The 23,549-nt window shown below is 38.2% G+C and overlaps 3 protein-coding genes across 5 annotated transcripts; 1 reads left to right on the top strand and 2 right to left on the bottom strand.

Annotated features, from left to right (window-relative positions):
- Nucleotides 1-349: 349 nt before the first annotated feature.
- LOC146690669 (uncharacterized) lies at nucleotides 350-4,404 on the bottom strand. Its single transcript, XM_085433710.1, has 5 exons — nucleotides 3,451-4,404; nucleotides 3,086-3,182; nucleotides 2,602-2,712; nucleotides 1,986-2,152; nucleotides 350-1,653 (listed from the first exon to the last, which is right to left on the bottom strand). Exons 1-5 carry the CDS (start codon nucleotides 4,182-4,184, stop codon nucleotides 1,191-1,193), a joined length of 1,572 nt encoding a protein of 523 aa, XP_085289836.1. The 5' UTR covers nucleotides 4,185-4,404; the 3' UTR covers nucleotides 350-1,190.
- Nucleotides 4,405-7,119: 2,715 nt separating this feature from the next.
- u2af1 (U2 small nuclear RNA auxiliary factor 1) lies at nucleotides 7,120-13,292 on the bottom strand. The gene is made up of 8 exons (XM_085433709.1): nucleotides 13,209-13,292; nucleotides 11,624-11,711; nucleotides 11,335-11,401; nucleotides 10,341-10,390; nucleotides 9,424-9,522; nucleotides 9,194-9,327; nucleotides 7,542-7,634; nucleotides 7,120-7,449 (listed from the first exon to the last, which is right to left on the bottom strand). The coding sequence occupies exons 1-8, from the start codon at nucleotides 13,250-13,252 to the stop codon at nucleotides 7,308-7,310; spliced, it is 717 nt and encodes a 238-aa protein (XP_085289835.1). The 5' UTR covers nucleotides 13,253-13,292; the 3' UTR covers nucleotides 7,120-7,307.
- Nucleotides 13,293-15,481: 2,189 nt separating this feature from the next.
- On the top strand, nucleotides 15,482-23,533 carry gabpa (GA binding protein transcription factor subunit alpha). Of its 3 annotated transcripts, none has more exons than XM_085433705.1 (10): nucleotides 15,482-15,740; nucleotides 18,076-18,153; nucleotides 18,245-18,389; nucleotides 18,507-18,591; nucleotides 18,684-18,908; nucleotides 19,018-19,212; nucleotides 19,301-19,357; nucleotides 20,422-20,547; nucleotides 20,941-21,133; nucleotides 22,800-23,533. In XM_085433705.1, exons 2-10 carry the CDS (start codon nucleotides 18,077-18,079, stop codon nucleotides 23,020-23,022), a joined length of 1,326 nt encoding a protein of 441 aa, XP_085289831.1. In that variant the 5' UTR covers nucleotides 15,482-15,740; nucleotide 18,076; the 3' UTR covers nucleotides 23,023-23,533. The 3 variants fall into 3 exon arrangements, with proteins under 3 accessions (XP_085289831.1, XP_085289833.1, XP_085289832.1); XM_085433707.1 differs by having other exon boundaries at nucleotides 18,073-18,153; XM_085433706.1 differs by having other exon boundaries at nucleotides 15,482-16,114.
- The last annotated feature ends 16 nt before the right edge of the window (nucleotides 23,534-23,549 follow it).

The following is a 23,549-nucleotide window of genomic DNA, read 5'->3' as shown; positions in this document are numbered from 1 at the left end:
AGCCCCAATGTCAGCATTAGCACAAACATGCCACTTCATACCAAATCTCAGTGTGAGGTCAGGTGTTAGTCTCATTCCATTATTCTGGCTATATTTTCTTACTCATTACTATTAAACTTATACTTAAGACTAACTATTAACAAAATCACACCCCAATAACTCTGTTATTACACTTTGTATTTAATCATAAAAAGGCTGGATGTTGAAACCTTTTACTTCTATTTTGTATGAGCCAGGATTCTCAACAGCTGATACTCTATGTCCAAAAAGTGACAGGTATCGTTTTATGGAGCAAAAAACTTAAGAGCGCATATTTTATAAATAATACCAACAATTACAAATGCAGACCTTTAGTAATAAGTAATCCTTTATTTATAATGCATAGCAATATAAAAATAGTAACATATGAAAATATTACAATGGGCACAGATGAAAACAGCAAAAACAGCAACCAAGCCAAAGTAATGAATAACACACATAAATAACAACTGCTTGAGAGACCAAACAATTTCTTTTCATCTGTTCCTTGGCAGAAAGTTAATACAGCTATTCAGCTTTAGGTTTCAATAAACAGAAGTAATGGATGCAGTCCCTTTGAAATGTCACACAAAAGTCTACTTGTGCATATACTTAGCTTTAACTCTTCTCTTTTTTGTTTTGTATTCCAAAAGGTTTTCATTTTCTCCAGAGGATGTCTCTCTTTCAGTGGTTATCGACTGTTCACATTCATTTTCAGACTGTTGGAATGTCGATGCTGGCCGAACGTTTCTTGCTAGAATACAATGGCCTAATTTTGCGTGCATTATCTGTCGTCTTTATTTCGTACTGGCATATACTTTTGCCTACTTGTTTTGTTTTTAAGACATTTGTATGCAGTTCATCTATCATTGGAGTAATACCCTCTGGAATGAATGTCCACTGTTTAACTGTATCTAAAACAGCATTTAGTTTTCCAACTGCATCTTCTGTGCATTTTTTGTCTGTGCTTTCAACTACAGGAGTGTCATTCAAAGTTGATAGAGGACTTTTCAGAGAGTTTTTCATTTGTTTAAAATGGCTACAAGCCACCTTCAGGCAAGCACATGTGTTATAGTGAGAGAACGTACAACAAGTGCACTGAAGTGTTTCAGCCGATGCAAAAAAACACAGATTTCCCAAACAAACTTGGCATTTTTATCACTTTCAAGTCCTCACAGTGTACAAAGTAATGCCTTTCTTTCACTGCAATTCTTGCCAAGGTCTGTTTCCATGTTTGGATAGATGTCATTGTCAGCCTCTGCTAATTTTGCAAGTAACACTAGATGCTTGCAAAGAAGTCCTCGTAAGCCATATGTACAGTTGCAGTAGGACTCAACAGGGCAGACATCATACACCATGTCTTCTCTTGACTCAGATGGGACTTGATATGCATTAACTCCATGGCTGTTCTTGACTGTAATTTTAAGAGCCCAACCACTTTCCATCAGTCTTGAAGCAGAGTCTGAAACTTGAGACAAGGTGTCAGCAAACCTGTTTTTCATGCGGCCCACATCTTGCAGGGTTTTTATGACTGAGAAGTAGTCGTCGGCCTTCCCTAGGAGCACTTCAATCAGATCATCCAAACGCCTATTCTTGTAGCCAGATAAAAACTGGTATTTCAGGCGGTGGAAAAATCTGAAAAACAGTTATTTGAAATGATTAGTAACTGTAATTGAAGGAATTTAAAGTTTTAATCAAGACTGTATTATTTTTTAAAAAATTGGAATACCTATTGCACACGTCTTTTATAAAGGAATGCTCTGTGCCGGTTTAGCTGATTTAGGCAAATCCACCTACTCTGTTTTTTGTTGTGATAACATAAAAAACGCTGCTAGAATTTAAAGGATTTGCCTAAAACCTGTTCTGGCAATGACATGACGAACCTACTCAGTTTAGCCTCTTGGATTAAAGCATAATATCTTTTTTTCAGCAATACAATTGAATGAGGTCAAAATAATAAATCATACCTTTCAATCACATTGTTTGTTTCAGAACGAGCGTGACTGAAGCGACGGCCGTAGTCACACCACATGTGGCCAATGCCTTCCCAGTGCTTCTGAAAATACTGGCACACCAAAGGGTATTGCTTAAATGTCTGGCAGAACTCTGCTGATGTGGCTTTAAAGTCGTCCTCCTAAGAGAATTGGATGCAACAGAATATATTTCAATCCATTTAACAGACCTATTGAAATCTTTAATATTATGTATTGAAGCCCTTTTCCTTTTATTGAATAACATTAAGAATTTTAAGTTATTAATAATATGTCATGTTTTTGTATTAAGAAGCAATTATTTCTTCCCTTACAATGGCTAAGAAGGAACACTAAACCTATAAGCATATTTGGTTTCAGCATCTGTCTGTGAAAGAATCCCACTCACAAGTTCTCCTGCACAGTGGGTGACACAATGATGTTCTGCACAGCTTAAGTACTTGTTTTGATAAGCAAGATAAGAAGCCAGTTTTAGAAATTGTTTCAAAAATCTATTTTGTATCTCTCTGTAACTTTTTTTTAGCAACTGAAAGTTATTATGCTCTTAGTGTAATCAAGAAATCAAAATGTGAAATAGACAAATTACACTTACAGATGTGCAAGCTTTCAGCTTACAAAAGAAAGAAATGATTTCATTTCTCTTTTGGGTGTTAGAAAGCCCATGGACCCCGGACTCTGATTTTGAAAGCCATCGATTAACAGCCTGTGAATGTAAGAGAAAAAAAGTTAATCTGGAGAGAGAGACAGAGGAGCAGCTGTACAAAAAGCATAAAAGAAAGCTGACGTCCAAAAATAACTTTGTCACTCACTGGACAAGAGGACCTGTGCATTACAGAAATCAACCAGGCAAACATATTTTTAAATGTCAAAAAGAGCTTTGGGAAGCAGCCACCAGAAGATGAGTGCACTGTGGTCTTAAATGGATGGACATAGTCACTCAACATTTTATCCCTTTATATTCATTAACCTGAGTAGGTGAATATCACAATGAGGCAAATCATAACAACAGGACCCTGTTGTAAAAATGTGTTTCAGGTGCATCTTAGACAACGTGAAAAGAAAACAATGTGGTTTACCTGCAAGACATGGTACCAGCATAGAAGGATAGCTGACTCTGGAAAAACCTTCTGCAAAGCATTTATTTCCGCAAAGTCTTTGTCAACCATAAATGCTCTACAGAAAAAAAGAAAACACTAAATGAGATTAAACAGTATTGAAATGTTTTTGCTATCTCAAAGCACCACTTCAATGCCAAATTAAACATTTCAACTCACAAGTAGATATATAAAATACTGCATACAGCCTATAGGAATAACTTTAACAACTGGAAAGGAAAGTTTTTTGCAGCCCATGCTGCAGCTATAGCATTAGATTCTGGCATGTTATAACTTTTTTGAAAAGGAATTGTTTCAAAATTAATAGCTGTCAATGTATTATTTACCTCGGGGAAGTTGGGAAATGCTCACAAACTATTCCAAGAACAGTTTCCAGGGTTTTCTGACTTTCGTTGCTGACAATAGCATAGGCCACAGGGACTCCATGCCCATGATCATCTCTTACAACAAGTGTGAATAAGGGAAATGAATACTGGTTAACGCAGTGCGTGGTGTCAACAAATACTAACTGTTTTGCATAGTTCTCCATGTTTGATTTCATTACAGGTGTCTGCAAAACAATCATTAGTTCTTGGTCAGATGTGTATGGTTGATAGAAGAGAACATGTTCTTGATGTTTTCCATTAAGTAAGGTATGTACACTTTGACTGTCTCCACAGTTAAAGTGCTTCTTCCTCATCATGCAGGTTCTAACACTGTCAATGTCACGTGGTGTGACAAAATGCTCTCTGTTGTGAAGATCTCTGTGTCCATGTTCTTTGGCCCATTTATGACATTCGGTTAGTATGATGGCTGGCTTAGTTCCAAGGGAAAGCAGTTCCTCAATCTTCCTCCTCAAATCACTGGAAATATTGTTGAAATGTGCGTCTTTTGGGTCCGAAGGATCATGCCCATCATGCTTATCATATGTACGCTGCACGATGACTGTGTGGTCTTTCCAACATTTGAGTACTTTAAATGAAACATAGGCCTTACAGCCCACTGCTCTGTAGCTGTTTCGACTTTTTCCCCAGCTCTGATGCAGTTGAATTTGTAATAGTCTCTTTACCTGAGGCAACATTTAAACATTTATAATGTCCATGAAGGGTTAATGAGTTCAATTTTTCTAACACAACACTGAATGGGTCCTCCTGGCATTGTGACACATGCACACAAAGTTGTGTGTCTTTTCCAGTTCTTTTTTTTTCGTCATTCAGAACACTTCTTCTAATTATGTCGTCCATTTCTGGTGGAAAAATAACGAAGGTTTAATTAGTCAATATTCATTAATTCATTTTAACTTGTTTTGGGGTTTTTTGCAATACAATGTAAATATTAAATATAATATTAAAAAAATATATATATATAAAATAATATAAAACAAACAGGGGCTAAAAGAAGCTAAACTTTCATATGGTATGTCTCTGGCAACTTTAACATGATGTCCCAGGGACAACATCTACACGATGTCCCAGGGACAACATTTACGCGATGTCCCAGGGACAACATTTACGCGATGTCCCAGGGACAACATTTACGCGATGTCCCTGGGACAACATTTACGCGATGTCCCTGGGACAACATTTACGCGATGTCCCTGGGACAACATTTACGCGATGTCCCGGGGACAACATTTACGCGATGTCCCGGGGACAACATTTACGCGATGTCCCGGGGACAACATTTACGCGATGTCCCGGGGACAACATTTACGCGATGTCCCGGGGACAACATTTACGCGATGTCCCGGGGACAACATTTACGCGATGTCCCGGGGACAACATTTACGCGATGTCCCAGGGACAACATTTACACGATGTCCCAGGGACAACATTTACGCGATGTCCCAGGGACAACATTTACGCGATGTCCCAGGGACAACATCTACGCGATGTCCCTGGGACAAATTTGTAAATTTCTGGATTACTGTTAATCTCCATAGAATCAAGAACTCATGTCCAGTTTCACAGCTATGGACCAGTTAATTATGTTTCCAGGTGATAGTTTGATTCATAGATTCAGCACACAACCATAAGTCTAGGCCTTTTAGTCCAGATTCTCTTCACTTATGTTTGTAAAATGATCAGGGAAGCTACTGCAATTTTGCCTGACCCAACCCCCGGGCCACGAAACACCCAAAAAGTTGGGGAACACTGGTTAGCTAATGCTGTCGTCAAGTAGCCTATCGCTAGCAAACAAACAGCAAGCCAAGTGAGGAACATATGTATAATGCTTACCGTTTATTAAAGGAAAGTATCCTAAATTGACTTCAAATTCGGCGGACAGGCGGCGGTTTTTCGCTTCTTCACTTGTATTTCGAAATACTCGAAGGCGGGTATTTCGAAGTCGCAAAGGAATGACGTCACAAGAAGGTGATTGGTCACTTGCAATGTTGAACCTGGAACAACATTAATTATGATGATGTGGGAACAATGCTGACACGAGGAAATCAGATCGTCCCATGTCCCCCTCCTCTTCAGGGAAGGCCTTGCATATTTCAGCAAGACAATGCTAAACTTCATACAGCATCTATACAACAAGCATGGCTTCACAGTAGAAGAGTCCACGTGCTGAACTGGCCTGCAGTTCAGACCTTTCACCAAATGAAAACATCTGGAGCATTATGAAAAATAATGATGACGAATACAACAAAGAAGACCCGGGACTGTCGAGCAACTTATCCTCTATGAAACAACAATGGAACAACAGTCCTCTCCCAAAAGTCCAGCATCTGGGTCCTGGACAACGAAGCTAGCTCGCCACATTCGGTGATATCTTCACATTATCTGAATCAACTTACCTGTAACCTGCACAAATCAAATCAATGAGCGGCCACACGATCAACTCGATAGATTAACCCTGGGTTTCCCTGCGCGTTCACATGAAAGGGGTGGCGTTAGCAGAATCTGACCAATCACAAGCGGTGCGACTGACTTCAGAGAGATAAAACTATATTATAAGAGGTTAGAAGCACGGGGAAAGAGGTTAATAGAATTCAATATTGTTGAAATTACAACTCCATCGTAAAGTCGCGTTATGCTTTTAGGGATTATAATAAATATATATATATTTTAAATCTTTATGCATTTGTTGTTTAAAGCGGAACAAAATCCAGAATCTGGGCAAATTTGATGTCAGCAAACACAAATAAATGCTCTATTTTGACATCGTGTATTTATAGAGCGATAATACTTTAAATTATTTTCCAGAGAGCTGATTGGTCAGTAGGGTGATTTCATACCAGCGGATCTCTAATCTTAAAACTACAACCGGCTTCAGAGCAGGTTATGGTCACAGCATAGGTTTCCATGGAGACACTCCTCCTTTAAGAAGTGAACCACCTTAAATGTGCAGGAAACGCAGAGTTAATCCTGAAATTAGCTGGATAAGACAAAAGTGCTTCATAGTATGGGCCTCTGGTCTCAGTTCCCCACGGAAGAGGATTAGGGCCAACAAAAAACAAAAACGTGGGCACATCTTTTCTTTTTTTTCTCCTTTTCCAGATTAAAGTCAGAATTCTGACTTTTTTCTCAGAATTCTGGAAAAGAAGAAAAAGGACATACCCATGTTTTTCCCCTCGGTGGCCCTAATCCTCAGTTGTAGTTTAAACATTCAGTTCTGTTCTACTGTGAATAAAACAAACAAACAAACAAATAAATGTTCTCATGAGATTCGCAAATCATTGCATTGTTTTTATTTACATTTTACACAGCCGGATATTGTTTTATCCGCCTATGAAACAAATGATCCAATTTCTGTCTACAGCCTATATGAGATATAAAATCTTGAATCACATGTAATAGAAATGGAAGTAACTATGGCAGCAGAAATGAGTGGGCAAGAAAATCCTGTTTTTAAATTTTTAAACTAAGAAATTATCCTAGATCATGAACTTCTTCACGACTAAGTTCAACAACACACTACATGTGAGGAATAATGACTCATCAGTGGCTATATCTGATTTTGAAATGAATGCTTACTATGAAATATGAAATGAGACTCAGTAATCATTATCGTTTGGTACAAATTTAAATTTAATGAAGTGAAAGTCATTTTCAGAAATCAAGAAAAACCAAACTCCTCAGTGGATTCACATCTTCGAAACAGCTACCTTTCAGTTAGTCCCAAAACAGATCTGCAAGGGTACAAACTTAAAAAAAGACAGGGATGAACACAGGGAGGGCAAGTAGTCACTGCTCGAAGTTCAGAATCGCCCCGAACGTTCTCTGTCTCTGGAGCGACGTCTCTCATGGTCACGGCCGCCTCCTCGACCCCTGTCCCTGTCTCTGTCCCTGTCCCTCGAGCGAGACCGCCTGTCTCTTGACCGAGACCGAGACCTGATGCGGCTGTAGGTGTGAGGAAGTAGAGGATTAGGAACCGTGACAAAATGTGAAACATCCGAAGGTTTAACGACGTGCCTGACATGCAAAGTTTGTACCTCTTCCTTCGACGGCCGTAGAGCTCTCTCCTCAGCTCACGTGAGATGGGTTTCAGATGCATGAAGTTACAGAAACCACCACGAGTGCATTCCCTGTGGAGAGAGCACACAAAGCATATGAAAACCAGGGCAGCAAGAATCAGAGAACCCAGAGGACATATTTCACCCATCTCTCTACTATACTGGCTTCTCTTCATTGGTCCCCTCTTGAATCAAGAATCTAATTTAAAATAATTCATATACAAGGTCTTGAATAATCAGGCCCCATCTCATCTTAAAGACCTCATAGTACCATATCACCCAAATAAAGCACTTCACTCTCAGATTGCTGGTTTACTTGTGGTTCCTGGAGTAGTTAAAAGTAAAATGGCTTTCAGGTCCCCTTCTCTGGAACCAGCTCCCAGTTTGGATTCGGGAGACAAGACACCTGCTCTACTTTTAGGATTGGGGTTAACACTTTTCTTTTTTGCTAAAGCATATAGTTAGGGCTGGATCAGGTGGCCCTGAATCCTCCCTTAGATATGCTGCAATAGCTGTAGGTTGCTGGGAGATTCCCATGATGCATTAAGTGTATCCTTTTCATTCCCCGTTCTTTCTCTCCAATCACTATGACTTTATACACCACTCTCCATTTAATCATTAGTTATTATTAATCTCTAGCTCTTCCATAGAATCTTCTAGAACCTGGTTTTGCTGGAGGTGTCTTCTCATTAAAAAGGAGTTTTTCCTTCCCACTCTCGCCAAACCACTTGCTCACAGGGAGTCATCTGATTGTTGAGTTTTCTCTGTATTATTTTAAGGACTTTACCTTACAATATAAAGCGCCTTGAGGCAACTATTGTTGTGATTTGGCGTTTTATAAATAAAAATTAATTTAATTACTTTTCCCAGGAACAAACAGAAGCTTCTAGTTAGAAACTTTACCTTGAACTTAAAAAAGAAGTACTCATGAGTGGACTGTGACAGTGACTTTCATTAGGCGCACCATGAATAGGATACCAAACACTGCTTTAAACTTTAAACCTCTAAAATGAATCAGCTAATTGGCAAATAGGTCTTACTTGTGCTGATTAAATGATCAGAAATTGCCGAACAGATCTGAGTTTCTGTTTCTCTCCAGCACTTTTTTTTTTTTTTTTTTACAATAAATAAATAAATACATAAAACAAGGTAAAATAATCAAAACTGGCCAAACCTATACTGAACAAGAATTTCACCACTGCTAAAACATTTTTCATATTTCTACCATCCTCACTTTAGTTCAATAAAACAAATACTGAACTACTGGAAACACATAGCTGGTTTTGCAAATGAACTTGATGTTGGAAAAAACAAAAAACAGTTTAGGACACAGTCTGAAGCTGTCCTTTATTACATGTGGTACACAACATTAAACAACTGGAAATACTGTGTTGGTTTTGGCTGAAGCAGCTGGCTAAACAGAGCGAATAATAATGCAACGGGGGGGGGGACGACGACACACACCAGGCATCTGCTCACTAGCTGTGAATTTACCGAACTATTATAATCTGACTCTGTATCAGAAAGCTGGCCCACCCTGACTGTGTTGGATATTCCTGTTCTGGACCCTCTGTAAGGCCTTTTGGGGTTAAATACAGCTTGTAAGCTGTTTCCTTTGATGTAAAACTCACCCGATCTCATACTGGCGACAGCAGGCTTCTCTAAAGTCTGTGACAGGAGACAGCTCAGCATGGATGGGCTGTCCATTAAACCACCGATTGTTTAGGTCTATCACAGCCTTCTCAGCGTCCTCCTCTTTACGAAACTACAAAGAGAGATGGCAGTCGAAGAGAAAAGTTATGTCAGTGGATCAAAGCCAAATTTCACTACATTTCAGGGAAAGTGGAAGCCTGACACTCACCTTCACATACACGTTTCCAACTAGGTGGTCACCGAGGTTGTCACATACGTTCATTTCCTCCACTTCGCCGTACTTTTCTTCCATCTCTGTGAACACCTCCTGTGAGAAAATGATAGAGAAGTCAAGTCTGATGTTATGTGCGCAGTGTTTGGGAGTAACGGAATACATGTACCGCCGTTACGTATTTAAAATACAAAATATGAGTAACTGTATTCCGTTACCATTTAAAAAGGTGGTATTTAGAATATAGTTACTTTGTTGAAATAAATGGATTACACGGCGGTATTTTCCTGTTTCATATTGTCGTGGGTCAGGACTGTTTGGGTTTTGTTTGACAGCTAGGTTCCAGGTGGCAGCGTTATGGTTGCCATGGTTACAGACTCTCTGCGACTGTGTGTTTCCTGGGTGAGAGAGCGCCTTTTTGTTGTTGTTGTTGTGCTAAGCTACAGAATGCTACAGGCATAGCCCTAAAGAATGTAGCCTCATGGGCAGTGTAGTCCGTGCTGCAGGGAGAATGGACTGCCATACCCGTTATGTGTCTGTGAGCGTGAGGAGGGAGAAAAAGGAAGTAGAAAAGTACAAGCTGTCATCGAGTAGAAACGGGAGCTGGAAGCATGTAAATATAATAATAACCAGTATTTATCTTAGACTAAGCAAACTAACTGCTGGTTGACGTTCACCATACAGACATCAGAATGACATCAGTTGTCATCCAATTGCCCAACAAAAACTATATTTTGCATGATGTCACACCAATCCAACAACTTTGCATCTTTTATTTTTAGTTCTTGAGAATGGATCTTCATTAATTACCTCAAACACGGTTAGAAACAAATGCACCAGTGGAAAAGCGGTGCGGTCATGGTTTGAGGCAGAGAGGCACAACATGAGAAATACTTCACAAGGGAATGAATTACCTCAAAAAACTCATCATAGTGCTCCTGCATCTCCGTGTCACTGATGGTACCTAGTGGTTAAAGATAATTCACAGTTTCAGCAACAAACACTAAGTTGCATAAAATAATTGCTTGCAATGACATCAATGGTCAGTTCACATTAACTGCTCGTTTTCAGGTGGTAAACGTAATTAACGTGCAAATGCATTTCTTTAAATTAATAGGTGTGAGTTAGCATTCAAAATATCTGATAAATGAGACTTGAGAAACACCCTTAAACAGCGTCATGAGTGGCACTGGCAACCTATGCTTGGAGCAAGAAATTAGGAACTGATCTGAGCAGAGCCAGGGAAAGCTCGCATCTGTTTGGGAAATCTGTTTATACTTTATATGCTTGAAAGTAAATAAAACATATCCACAGATATATTTAAATATTTTAGATTTTAATATCAGCAAATGTCATTATCAGTATATCGGTCTTAAAATCCCTGTACGCAGAACGCTCTTTCAGAGTAAACCTCAGACTCTAATGTCTAATTTGTCTGTGATCCAAACAACACAGGTTAAACCAAGCTAACCTTTAAATGTAACAAATGTCGAATAAGATTAAAAAACAGCTAACCAACAGTTTGTTATAAATAACAGAATAAATAAATCCAGTGAATAAGTGCTTAAGATGTAGACATGAATAATCTATACACAGTGTAATTGTTGCTATATTCCAGATAGAAGACACTTTTCAGTTGGCGTGTTTCTGTAAGTACAGCTAACACATTGATTTTAATTAACTATGTAAATAAAACCATTAGAAAGGGCTTGATAAGCTTCGCTTCATTGTGTCACTTTAAACCTCAACTGCTGTCTACTCGCAGCAGCACGGGTGGCAAACAGACACAACATGGGTAAAGGTCAATAAAAAATAAATAACTTTTCAGACACTCACAGACCACATTTTTAATAATAGTAATATTTTAATATATAATAATAATGGCCTATTTTTTTTTTTTTTACTTACAGGTCAGGCCGTCCACAGACTGGGCGCTGTTCTGGGGGTTCCGGTAAATGTTCAGGAGGGCAATCGTCTGAAGCACAAACGTTGATGATGATGAGCACTTATACACATTGGGTATCAAATTACAATATTTAGCAGATCAAGCCAATCCCAAAATCAAAAATTGTGATTGTAAAGTACACTTTTATTTTGTGCGCAGTTTATTAACTCTTATCTGCCATTTCTGTGAGGTCTGTGCTGCTCTTTTATCAATTTGAATACTAGAAATAAAACTCGAGGATCGGCAACTTACCTGGCTAAATGTCGGCTTATTGTGTAATCTGGAGCAGCGGTCACCATGTCGGCAGGCACCAATTTTAAAATAAAAAGAGCAGTTCACCCTGTAAAACAAAATATATTAAGAGCACTGAAAAATGGGAGGCTGTACTCTCAGGTGAGGTAAACATAAAAACAATGTTTATTAATATTTCTGAATACAAAAAACAAACAAACAAACTGATACCCTAAAAGATCTAGATGGGACTAGAAAACATGCAACACATAACAAATAACATTAAAAAGAACAAGTATGGAAAACCCTGTGAACTCCTGGTAGTTTACATGACTACTGACATTATTTCTTATTTCATTGTATCTTCTTCCAGCTGCTCCTACCTCAATCTGCCTTTCCTCCTTCACTACATTCATCAATTATCTGTTGTTTTCCTTGTTTCCCTCCTTCCTAGCAGCTCCATATTCAACATCCTTTGTCCAGTATTTTCACCACGTCCAAACCATCTGAACCTTGCTTCTCTATCGTTGTCTCCAAATCACTTAACTTGAGTCATCCTATTTTACATATATACTCATTTCTAATCCTGTCCATCAAGGTCATTCTCAATGTCAATCTAGCATATTCAACTGTTTTTTTGTCAGTGCCATTATCTCCAAACCATGCATCATAGCAGGTCTCACCCCTGACACTCCTGCCTGCACACTCTTCTTCAACTGTTGTTTCGGATGACTGTATGGCCCAATATTTCAGAATTGTTTATAATACTGAAAAAAGTACGTTTCCGTCACCTTCGAGTTGTACCATTTACTTAAATGGTAAATTTCAAAATTCTACTGTACAAAAAATCAGCTCAATTTCTTCATAATCGCCCTGCTCTAATACACCCAAACTACTGCTGGTTACACATTCCACTTTCACTTTACATGATCATTTTACTCAGTATTGAACCGTTTTCACTCAGTATTATTATTAAAAAATGTTTTAATAACAACCCATGAAGTTTTACACGTTTTCATTTCAATGTCTGCTTTACATTTCTACGAGGCTACGTTGCTTCATTGGGCATAAAACGCTTTTTTGTTGGCGGTTCAGCAAATTAACTGTTACAACCCGGAAAGAGGACAATAGAAAAAAAAGTGCAATGAATAAAATAGCGGTCTAGACAAATTACAAAGACGAAGTTCATTTACCTAAATGCGATTAATGAGCACTTCTAGTACGTTGGAGGTTTCCATTGTTTCAAACACGTGTGAGTTTTACAAAGTATGATATTTGTTAACGCCAATAAAGGGTCTAGTTTGTGCACCACTTACGCTCAACTTGGAATATGAATTTACTATATTTTCATTTAAAGTTACCCGCTGTGATTGCTTTCTGACCAGCTCAGCACTGTTCATCACCCAGATGTTGCTAGCTAGCTTTTAGCACGCGCGGTTTTTCACTTGCGAAAGCTAGCATATCGCGCTAGCAGATAAAGCCACAGAAGCCTAGCCAGCTGCATGCTGTAAATACCACAAGACCAAATCCTGTCAGCAAAAAGTAGCCATAGGATAAACAGATGAAAATTAATACTGAAATTACCAAGTTAACATTAAATACTTACTTATCTTTTTCTGTCCCAAAAATGGATGCTAGGTACTCCGCCATCTTGGCTCGCTTGTAGCGTCAACAATTGTATTTCCGGTAAAGGGCCTCCAAAGTAAAAGCCTAACCTCTGTCTGCGCTAATAATAAAAAAAAATTAACAGTTTATAAGGCACCCATTCATAGTATCTTTGTAAAATTATTTTTTTACCAGCATAGGGAACTGTCCTTTAAATTTAAAATGTAAAACGTGCTCAACTGCATAATGGTGGCATCATTAAGTTAAATTATCCCCTGTACAATGAACGGTTAAAATTTATTTATTTATGTGTGGCTCAAGAGTTAAAGTTTCTTTTGTTTCTTGCCCCTTTTTTTTAAGATTAGAAACTCCCAAAATATTCCTCAACAGAGAAAAATCATTTATATTTGTACAAAAGCCCCATACTCTTACAGATTTTACATCTGATTATTTATTTTATATCCAGCTAATTCGACCCTTAATCTAGCAAATCTAGAGTTGACATATTTCAGAATTCACTAATCAACTTAAACTTGTTTTAAATTCTGATAAAATAAGGTCTATATTATACACATGCTTATTTAAAAGTATCCAGCCAGTCCATATTGAAACAAAATGAAACTACTGATTCTTATGGATGTTTAAGACTCTGCCTGGATGCTAGTCTCATTTTTAAGACCTATGTGGAACACCTGTGAAGAAAATCAAAAGGAAAGATTGGATTCATATTTTGAAACAAATTCTGTTTTTCAATCATTAGTCATCACATAGCTTTACAAGTCACAATTTTGTCTCTGTGTTATTATGGTAATATTGCTAATATACATGCTTCTGCATCCATCTTCAAGTTTCTTGATTCAGTCTCACAGTTGTAATTTATCAAAGCAGAATCTTTTCTTATTCAACCTTGCTATAATATGAAAAGATGTGATGGTAGCATTGTGTGATGTTTATTTCCAAAGTTATACTGCAAAGATTGCCTGATTACCTCTACTCTTTGATTACTATTAAATCAAAAATTAGATTTAAATGGAACAAGCAACAAGTCTCTGATTTCATTGGATCTGCATCTGAATCCCTGTATTCTTTTTCTTTCTGTACACAAATGTTTTTGAAAAGGAGATCTCATTCTCAGTGCATCAACCTGTTTAAATGAAGGATTTAACAATAGTTCACATGTACGTGTGTGTATTTGTTTTCCTTAGAAATGGTTTAATAATTTACCGATTTAGCTTTCTTGATTACATTTTCATATTACATCATTAAAAAAACAAAATGATAAATTACTGCAACATCCAGCGCCTTGAAATACATGAAAGTGATACACAAAACCGACTTGCAATGTTTTACAAATAAAATAAGGAAACATGAATGCTATGGACTTCATCAGAAGATATTTATTTAGTAATCTCTATATTTTACATGTCAAAACATTACAGGGAATCAAAAGGAAACATAACCACATGTTTAGTGGATAGATTGGCTGGTCCATTGCATTATGTTTGCAGCTCCTTTATGAAAAAAAAAGAAAAGCAAAAACACATGTAGGGTCTATACCCATCAAAGTAAATGGTAAATGGCCTGTATTTGTATAGCGCTTTTCTATAAAACTTTAATGATTTAGCTTTCCTATTAGTTATAATCCCATCAGTGATAATAATGCACATCAATATAGGCATGGACAAAAAACTGAAACTAGACCCTGAAAAGTTTATATATTTACTTATAATGTAGCACTTTTCACAGACAGACAGTCACAGTGTTTTGTACAAAATAAAAAGTAGGAATAACCAGAAATAAAAATATAATAGCAACTTAAAATGAAGTTTAAAGCAAAAAACCCCAACATGTTAGAAAAGAGAACACCAAAAAAAATGCGAGAATAACATAATCTTAGTAGAAATCTGCTTTTTACAGAGGTGGTGTGTGTCAAAGGCGGAAAATTCAGCCTACTCCTAAAAGGAAAAAGAAGTTGAGATAGAGGATCATGTGGGGATGCACACAGCTCATTTCTTTGCCCAGAGGAACTGTTGCAAATATTTGAAATAGCCCAGTACAAAACTTTTGCTTTTCACATGCTTTTCAGTACTGAAAACAGTCTGTAGCATACATTAAGGAGAAAAACTAAAAATCAGTTACGGGAGGGCATGGTTGCAGTAAAACTGATTAAATTTATGGTAACATTTTCAAGAGACTACCTTTATATTTACAGTTGGTCCTATTAAAAGGCAGTTTTATTTAGCCATTAATGCTATCTAGTCAGGATACATCTGGACTAGACATTTGTTCCTAAATTGCCACAAAGTTGGAGCTGAGAAAGGCACGTCCAGCTACTATTGAAACATTTAGCTGGCGGTTTTTCCACTACACAGACTTTAAGGTAACTACAGTCTCTCCGGTTAGTCTCCGCCCCTCCTCAGATTGAGTGTAGTTGGCTAAAAACTTGCATGATATCTCTCGACTGTGTGCATTTTTTTGCCGATTATCTTCCACAATAGAACATCAACATCTCTGAAGGTCTAAATTTTAAGAGGTATGATTATTTCAGAGACATATATGCTTGTTGTGAGGAAAATGTACCACACCGTCGTCACGTTTGTTGTATCTGGGGTGTTCCCGCTATTTTATGTAGCTCAAGCAGCAAAGCTAACCTAGCTAGCGTGTTGTTGATTCCTAGTCAGCCTGCTGGGAAGAGGCCGCCCACCTACGAGGCAGAAACCCACATTAGCCAACTTCCACAAAGGCTAGGCTAACGCTGACTCCCTCGGACTTTTGCTTCCTCTTCGGCTTGAAAATAGAAATAACGTTGGTTGTTATAGCAGTCGCTAGTTAGCTGTTTTGCTAACAGCACAGTGGAGAAGCTGCGTACTGTCGCGGTGCTGATTACCGTCCAACCACAAACTCAGGGTGGGTATAATTCCATACGCGGTGAAACAGATTTTTTTAGTTCTTTCTTCTCCTTATTATCCATTTACACGTCTAAACGAGCGTTGTTTCAGTGTATCTCGGTCGCTTTCCTCTAAAACTTGTCGTTGGATCGATCATCGCTGCTCTCGGAAGTCTTGCAACGCTGTAAAACCTTAGCCAGGATTTCCGGCTCCTTTCCATTTGCCCTATGCTGTTTTGTTTCCGTTTATTCTATTTCCGTTTTAAAAGTTTTCTACGTGCAGAGTTAAAGTGTGCTTTAACAAAGATTTGCTGAAGTTACGAAGCACTCGGAGTTTATAGGATATTTTCACGGTTGTTTAGCACGCCGGGATCGATGGTTGTGTAATGCAGCTGCCTCGCCCCGCGTTGCTATATTGAAGCTAACTTGTTTTTTGTAGGCCTGCTTCACTGTACACGTGTAGCCTAACGCATAAATTTGAGTTTGGTGAATTTTTCCAACACGTTTTTTGGACGTGTAGTTATACGTGGTTACTATTTTCTGTAACTACTGGCCTACTAGTTGGCCTTTAGAAGCCACAGCCTCGCCCTCGAGTTGGCTAACGTTAGCAGTCACTGAACTGTTGTAGACGGCCAATGAGGAGTCGAGGCTGAGAGGCCTTTATGGTAGAAAACCCCCATCAAAGTGCCCTGTTTTATTTAACAGGCACAGTATGCTCTTTAAGTAACACGACAGTGAAGTCGTTATTGTTATTTACACTGTAGTATGTATTAGTTGTTTGTATTACTTCGATTAAAGAAATTACAACAGAAAGGTGTTATTGTAGTGATATTGCCCTGTTAATACCTAGTTTCATATTTATTTTTAAACTTTTTTAAAGAACGTAATTATTCGTTTAATAATTTATTAGTTTAAAAGATCTATTAAATATCGTTTTTCAAGTATGTTTTATTTTAGGAATTTATTAGAAGATTACAAGCTATATCAAAACAACCACTTTTATGTTTATTTTCACTTTATTTTTACTTAAATATTTTTAAGAAAGTAAGTTTAGAAATTTAGTAGAAGAATAAAAGATCAATTAAATATCCACTTTTATTTAGTTCTTTTTAACTTTAAATTAGTATTTTAAATGATTATTAGTTCTATCAAAAATCAACTTTTTTATTTTTATTTTTTTACAATTTTAGGTAAAAAAATATTACTTGATTTATTTATTAGTTGATTAAAAAGATAAATTTTGTTTAATGATTTCATACTGTATTTGTTATAATTTTGTTTTACAAAACCAAAATTTGCTTGCACCAACTTTGGCTGTTTAATATAATTTTTGTGATTTAAAAATAAATTTAATTAATATTAGTCTTTACAAATGGGTTAATTAAATTCTGATTAAAATATATTTTTGTTTATGGATTGTCTAAAAGTAACTAAGGTAACAAAGACTCTTTCCCCATATAAATATATGTGGACCAGTCCTTCTTACATGTGTAGTGACCCCCAGAGGCCTACTTTGGAAAAAAAAATAATGGTGCATCTCATGTTATAAAGTTATTCCAAAAAACCCAAAACAAAAGCACATGCATTGATAAGTCAGTGCAGCATGGTGTTGTGTTGGTTAGCACCATCACCTGGGTTGGACTCCCGCCCAGCTGTGAATGTAAACTGGATAAGCAAGAGGAGATGGATGGATGGAATGCCATTAATAATCACTACAAACATCAATTTGATGTGCTGGATAGATTTTTGGGTTTTCTAATTAAAATTAGCTGTTTAATTTAACAGTGAGGAGGAGGATAGAAGCTAATTATAGTTTTAGTTTAAATTTAGCATTTTTTAAGTGATTAATTAGGTAGTGTGACCAGCTACCTAATTAAGAGTTTATTGGTTCTTTTCTTTTATGCTGATTATCTGGTTGACAGTAATTTTTGTTTAATGTGTCACTTTATATTCGTGTTGGTAAAACGTTATCTCCCAGCAGAATGTCTAAAAGTGAGCCAGAAGAGATGATAGAGATCGAGATAGATGAACGGGAGAAACAGGCATGCCTGGAAGAAGGGTGAGAGAGATGATTGCATAAATAAAACAATTAATTTGTTCATGCAGCAGCTGTGTTTTTACATTTCTGTCTCATGTTATTTGATTTGTAGTGTTGAGGAGCAGACCATCACTGCGTCAGACTTGATTCAGCAAGATATCGACATAAACGAACCAATTGGTAATCTGAAGAAGCTTTTGGAGCCTCGTATCCAAATCTCATTGGATGCTTATGAAATTTGTTTGCAGGACATTCAGGTAAGAATTAGATAATGACACCTTTCATAATCTGTTCATGATTAAATGATTTTTGTTTGGTCCTGGGTTGAACTGTTTCTCACTGCTGTCTCGCTTTATCTGTTCTTTTCCTCTTAGCTCCACCCTGATCACAGTCTCTTCGATCAGGGAGTAAAGACCGATGGCACAGTGCAGCTCAGCCTGCAGATAATAACCAAACCAGGTACCAAAAGCGTGACACATTTCATATCAAGTACTCAAGTTAGTAAAGAGAGAGTACATTTTAAAATGCATTGTTTTTACTTTTGTTTCTAGGAGAGGAGAGGTTGAACATCTTGGAGATTGTAAAGCCAGTAGAAACAGTTGAAGTAGTGATTGATCCAGATGCAGCAGGGGAAGAGGGTGCTCTGGTGGAGGAGGGACAGCTTATTGCTGTAGAGCGGTCTTCCCTGTCTGATGAGACCTCAGAGCAGGTTACACGTTGGGCCGCAGCTCTCGAAGGCTACCGGAAAGAGCAAGTCCGCCTGGGCATACCGTACGGTGAGGAATACTTGAATGAACTACCTTATTGTAGTGGAAAACAATCATTATTGTGCTAACAAACAAAGACACAAACACGGTTGGTAATGTGTGAGGTTTCTCTCCTCAGACCCTATGCTCTGGTCTGCTGATCAGGTGATCCACTGGGCTGTGTGGGTAATGAAAGAGTTTAACATTGATGAGATGGAAATAGGAAGCATTCACATCCAGGGGCGAGACCTCTGCACTTTCACTCAGGAGGAGTTCCTTCAGAAAGTGCCCAATGGAGAGATACTCTGGAGTCACCTGGAACTCCTTCGCAAATGTAGGTCTGACTCAAATGTTTGTTTCAGCTGATGGAATAAAATGTGTTTTCATGCCAAAATGAAACTAATATTTTGTGCTAATTTCAGACGTGTTGGCCAGCCAGGACCAGTCTGGAGGAGACGCCACCGTCACGATTGATCAGCGTAAGTGTTAGCGTGAAAAATCATCCAAAAGACAATTAAAATAACTGTTTACCTTACACTGAAGAACTCAAATGGATGAGTGATGAACAAATGTTCCCTCTAAGCTGCGCGTGTGCGCAATTGCGCACTGCTGGCACGGTCTCTGCGCACAGAAAATCTGCGTTGCGCACAAAATAAAATCTAACCTGAATTGAAATTAAAATTAATACTCTGACAATTCTCTTTTGCAGTGTTAGTCAGTAAGTGACTGTCTGCTCCCGTATGGAATTAGAACGATGTTCTGTAAATAGTTTGCAATGTTTATTTAAAAAAAAAAAAAAAAAACCCGCCTTGGCCGCATTTTTAGGTAAACAGCTGCAAAAAACTTTGTTTGCATAACTCTTTTTTGAAGAACTATATAATTAATTGCCCAACATTGGTCATTATATACTGTATTTTGCAGACAGAGTTACAGGACTCTGTCCCAGACCACTGACTCATAATACAAGTCAGCTTTTATTAAAAAATAAAAAGAAGAAAGAAAATTTTGTTTTCAAAATTGGAGTTCCAATAGTGTTAACATACTAAACAGGTCATGGACAAGATTTATTTATTAATTTTCATTGTAAGTGGGCTAAAGCAGTTAATTAAAACCAGTCTAACATAAATGTAAATGCTGTAATTTGATTATTTTAATAAACCATGTAACTTGGATGGATTCGATGCTGGCGTGACCACAGTGTACAAGTCTGCTGTTGCTCACAGTGGTCCAAGGGACCGCTCAGGGAGTTTGTGTGTTCGCTCAGACACGTGAAAAATTAGAGGGAACATTGTGTTTTCAGTGAGAGACATTTCATCACCAATGTCCAGATAAAGATAATCAACTTTATTGTGCTATGTTTAAACTTTGTAAATTCCCTCGGTTGTTTGGGTTATCTTGTCTGATTATACATGACCATGCCCTCCACATAGTTCTGCTCGTTAAACTCTGGACAAAATCCATATATTTAACAGGAAGTTATTTATTAAATAGATTCAGATCCAAAACACATGTTAATGAAGAGTTTTCCCATCTGTTCCTCCAGCTGTGCAGATAATCCCAGCTCAAGTGAGCACACCCACTGCTATAAAGGTGTTGAAACAGAACCGTGGTCCCAGAGCACCTCGCATTTCAGGAGGGGAGGAGCGCAGCTCACCTGGGAACCGTACAGGTAGGACACACGCACACAGCCGCTCTCTAGGCAACTCACTTTTTGTAAAGTCAGAAAGTTTTCAAAAGTGTTCAGGGATAGTTTTGTCACCAATTTTAGGTTTTAGTTTTTAAATTTACAATCTGACAGTAATGTTGCTTTGCATTCAAACTGAAAATGCAACGTTTTTAGCCATTTTGTCTGACAAAACCTTCCTTAATGCGCTATTTTAGACTAAATAGTTGAATACATTTAGAATTGGCAGATTTAGTAATGGTACAAAATACTCCTATTACCATTTCTAATGTTATGTTCTAATCAGTTGTGGCTGTTAAATTGTCTTTTTATTACAGATACACACATTTTATTTGAATAATCTTTTTCAAATACTTTGTGTTGTTTTTCTGTTGTCAGGTAACAATGGTCAGATCCAGCTGTGGCAGTTTCTGCTCGAGCTGCTGACCGACAAGGACGCAAGAGACTGCATCTCCTGGGTAGGCGAGGAGGGAGAGTTCAAACTCAACCAGCCTGAGCTCGTGGCACAGAAATGGGGGCAACGCAAGAACAAGCCTACCATGAACTATGAGAAGCTCAGTCGAGCCCTCAGGTTTGTGTGTTTTTGTTTAATGGCAACTTTTTGTGGCACTCTATCTAAAGTTTGGAGCCAGACATAAGCCATTACCTCACAGGCACCGCAGACAAATGTCTGGTGCAGTGAGATTGACTTTAAACATGCTGCCAACTTTCCAGTACAAAGTCGATTTAGAGTGTAGCTGCAAGTTAGCAAGGCTTCCTCCTGCAGACGCAGACAGCAGTCTTCTTAAAACAGAATATTTCCAGTAGTAGGCCGATGATGCTGACTGTTTCCCTTATGTGGTAATAACAATAATAAAAACAATAGTACATTTTATTTTTTGGCGCCCTTCAAACACACCCTTTGCAAGCCTGAACATTACAGTTAAAAGGGGGATTTTCCTGTCAGTGTAGCTAGCCAAACAACGGAGAACCACTTACTGCTTAAGAGACAGAGTGAAAGTGGACAGTAGAGCCTTGATTTCTTAACAAAAATGTCATTGTTGCAGCCAGGGACAGCAGAAGAGTGATCCCCTTATTTTCAGTTTCAGTGCCCTTTTTTCTGACTGAGTTATTGGGTTTTTTTGGGGTTTTTTATTAGTTAGCTAAAATAAACTACTGTAAGTCTATTAGCAGTAATTAACCAATTAACCTGGAGATGACACATTCTGTACTGACACAAGATGGCGCTCAAAACTTTAAACACTTATCTTAAATCCAGCTTCACAGACAGCGTGACATCTGTCAGGTTTTTGAGAGCAGGGCACCATGGTGTAAATGAGCCTTTATACATGTAGTGCAACATGCCCACTTTATAAATGAAATGGTCGTAGCTTAGTTATAGCAGGGTTTTGAGGTGCGATTTGAACTGTGTCAAAGAATTTAGGCGATAAAAGTGAAGTGGAAGTAAATTCCAAAGACAAAGTGCATCACACCTAAAGGCTCTGGCACTCATCGCTCAGCAGGAGAGCAGCTCAAGCTGAGCAAAGGGAAGGGGTGTAAGGATGAAGGAGGTCTGAAAGATATGGGGCTGCCAAGTCACCGAGAAGGAAAATCTTGCATTGGATATGCTGAGGAATAGGGAGCCAATGAAGCTGGATGAGAATGGCTGTAATATGGTCAGAGTTCTGTACCGTCTGGAGCTGATTAAGGAGATTTTCTGGGAGACCAGAGAGAGTGGTATTGCAGGAATCCAAATGGGAGGCAACCAGGACTTGAGTGCTGTGTTGAGAAAGAAGTCTAGAAATCTTAAGTGGGTGGTAGTAGGCCGAATGTGATGTGGACGATAAAGAGTATTGTTCAAGATGACTTTAAGACTTTTGACGCTTTGGGAAGTGTGGACCTGACAACCATCTTTAGAGACAACAAAATGGTTTATTTTGTGAAGTCAGGATAAGTTTTATTGCCATTGATATTTAGCTGATTGACTGTCACCCTAGTAGTGATGGCCTGTAGGCAGGAGTGACGATCCAAGATAGGAGGATATGAAGAGGAAGAAGAGAGGTTCTTTCTGCTACTAAGAGAACTTAGAACAAACCTGATTATTCTGATATTTTAAAATGTAAAGCTGCTGTAATATAAAAGAACGGATACACTGATGTATTGTCCATTATTCATTTGTTGAAAGCCATCTGCATATCTGTTGTCTCTCATCAGTTGATATACTTTGGTGTGATTCTGAGTTTTGTATTTTCATTCAGATACTACTACGACGGGGACATGATCTGCAAGGTGCAGGGAAAGCGCTTTGTCTACAAGTTTGTGTGTGACCTGAGGACTCTGATTGGCTACAGCGCTGCTGAGCTCAACAGCCTGGTGACCGAGTGCGAGCAGAAGAAACTGGCTCGCATGCAGATGCACGGCATCGGGCAGCCGATCACTACAGTGACCCTGGCCACCACGACGCTAGACAAGGACAGCTGAAGGTCGTCACATTATAGCGCTTGTCAGGTGTTGCGGACAAAACGTGCGCTCCACTGCTGATAAAAAACGTCTCTCAGACACAGAAATGCAAAGCTGGTCTCTGATCAGCGTGGATTACCACCTTTATTATTGTCTTTACAGTTTGATTCAAGTTAGACTGAGACAGGTGAAGTTTTTTTTAGCTTTTCTGTTACTCTAACCAAGAGAAGAGTGTTCAGGATGAAGGGAGAATGTCTTTCTGATTACTGATTGTTGCGTGCATGTCATTGAATGCTTGAGTGTGACTGAAAAATCCAGTTAAGAGCTTTGTGTTGTGTGTTCCTTGTCTGTAGTTAGGACCATTTCCACTGTATATACCGGTATTTCATGTTTTTGATAGCCACAAGGGCAAGTGTATTTTCATATTTTCCATTTATAGAGGACCCGTTTTGTATTTTATTTAGTGTTTGTTCCCTGAATTATTGGACCCTTTTTGTCCACTGGGGGAATAAAGTGGCAAGCATTTTCTTAATAGCTGTGTGAGAAGT

The sequence above is a fragment of the Copadichromis virginalis genome, linkage group LG16 (assembly GCF_057382275.1).
Source record: "Copadichromis virginalis isolate Kocher_CV1m ecotype Utaka linkage group LG16, C_Virginalis_male_GT1.1, whole genome shotgun sequence".
NCBI classification, from domain to species: domain Eukaryota; kingdom Metazoa; phylum Chordata; class Actinopteri; order Cichliformes; family Cichlidae; genus Copadichromis; species Copadichromis virginalis.
This window is presented reverse-complemented; position numbering and strand designations above follow the sequence as displayed.

Bases quoted from the DNA above. Each gene is read 5' to 3' on its own strand.
- LOC146690669 (XM_085433710.1), bottom strand. From the start codon at position 4,184: ATGTTGCCTCAGGTAAAGAGACTATTACAAATTCAACTGCATCAGAGC. The intron at 3,183-3,450 runs GTAAATAATACA...TTTTTTCTGTAG, and splicing joins CATTTCCCAACTTCCCCGAG to AGCATTTATGGTTGACAAAG. The intron at 2,713-3,085 runs GTAAACCACATT...TTACATTCACAG, and splicing joins GCTGGTACCATGTCTTGCAG to GCTGTTAATCGATGGCTTTC.
- u2af1 (XM_085433709.1), bottom strand. From the start codon at position 13,252: ATGGCGGAGTACCTAGCATCCATTTTTGGGACAGAAAAAGATAA. The intron at 10,391-11,334 runs GTAAGTAAAAAA...TTTAACCACTAG, and splicing joins GTCTGTGGACGGCCTGACCT to GTACCATCAGTGACACGGAG. The intron at 9,523-10,340 runs GTAATTCATTCC...ATTTTCTCACAG, and splicing joins ACTATGATGAGTTTTTTGAG to GAGGTGTTCACAGAGATGGA.
- gabpa (XM_085433705.1), top strand. From the start codon at position 18,077: ATGTCTAAAAGTGAGCCAGAAGAGATGATAGAGATCGAGATAGATGAA. The intron at 18,154-18,244 runs GTGAGAGAGATG...TTTGATTTGTAG, and splicing joins CAGGCATGCCTGGAAGAAGG to TGTTGAGGAGCAGACCATCA. The intron at 18,390-18,506 runs GTAAGAATTAGA...TTTTCCTCTTAG, and splicing joins TTTGTTTGCAGGACATTCAG to CTCCACCCTGATCACAGTCT.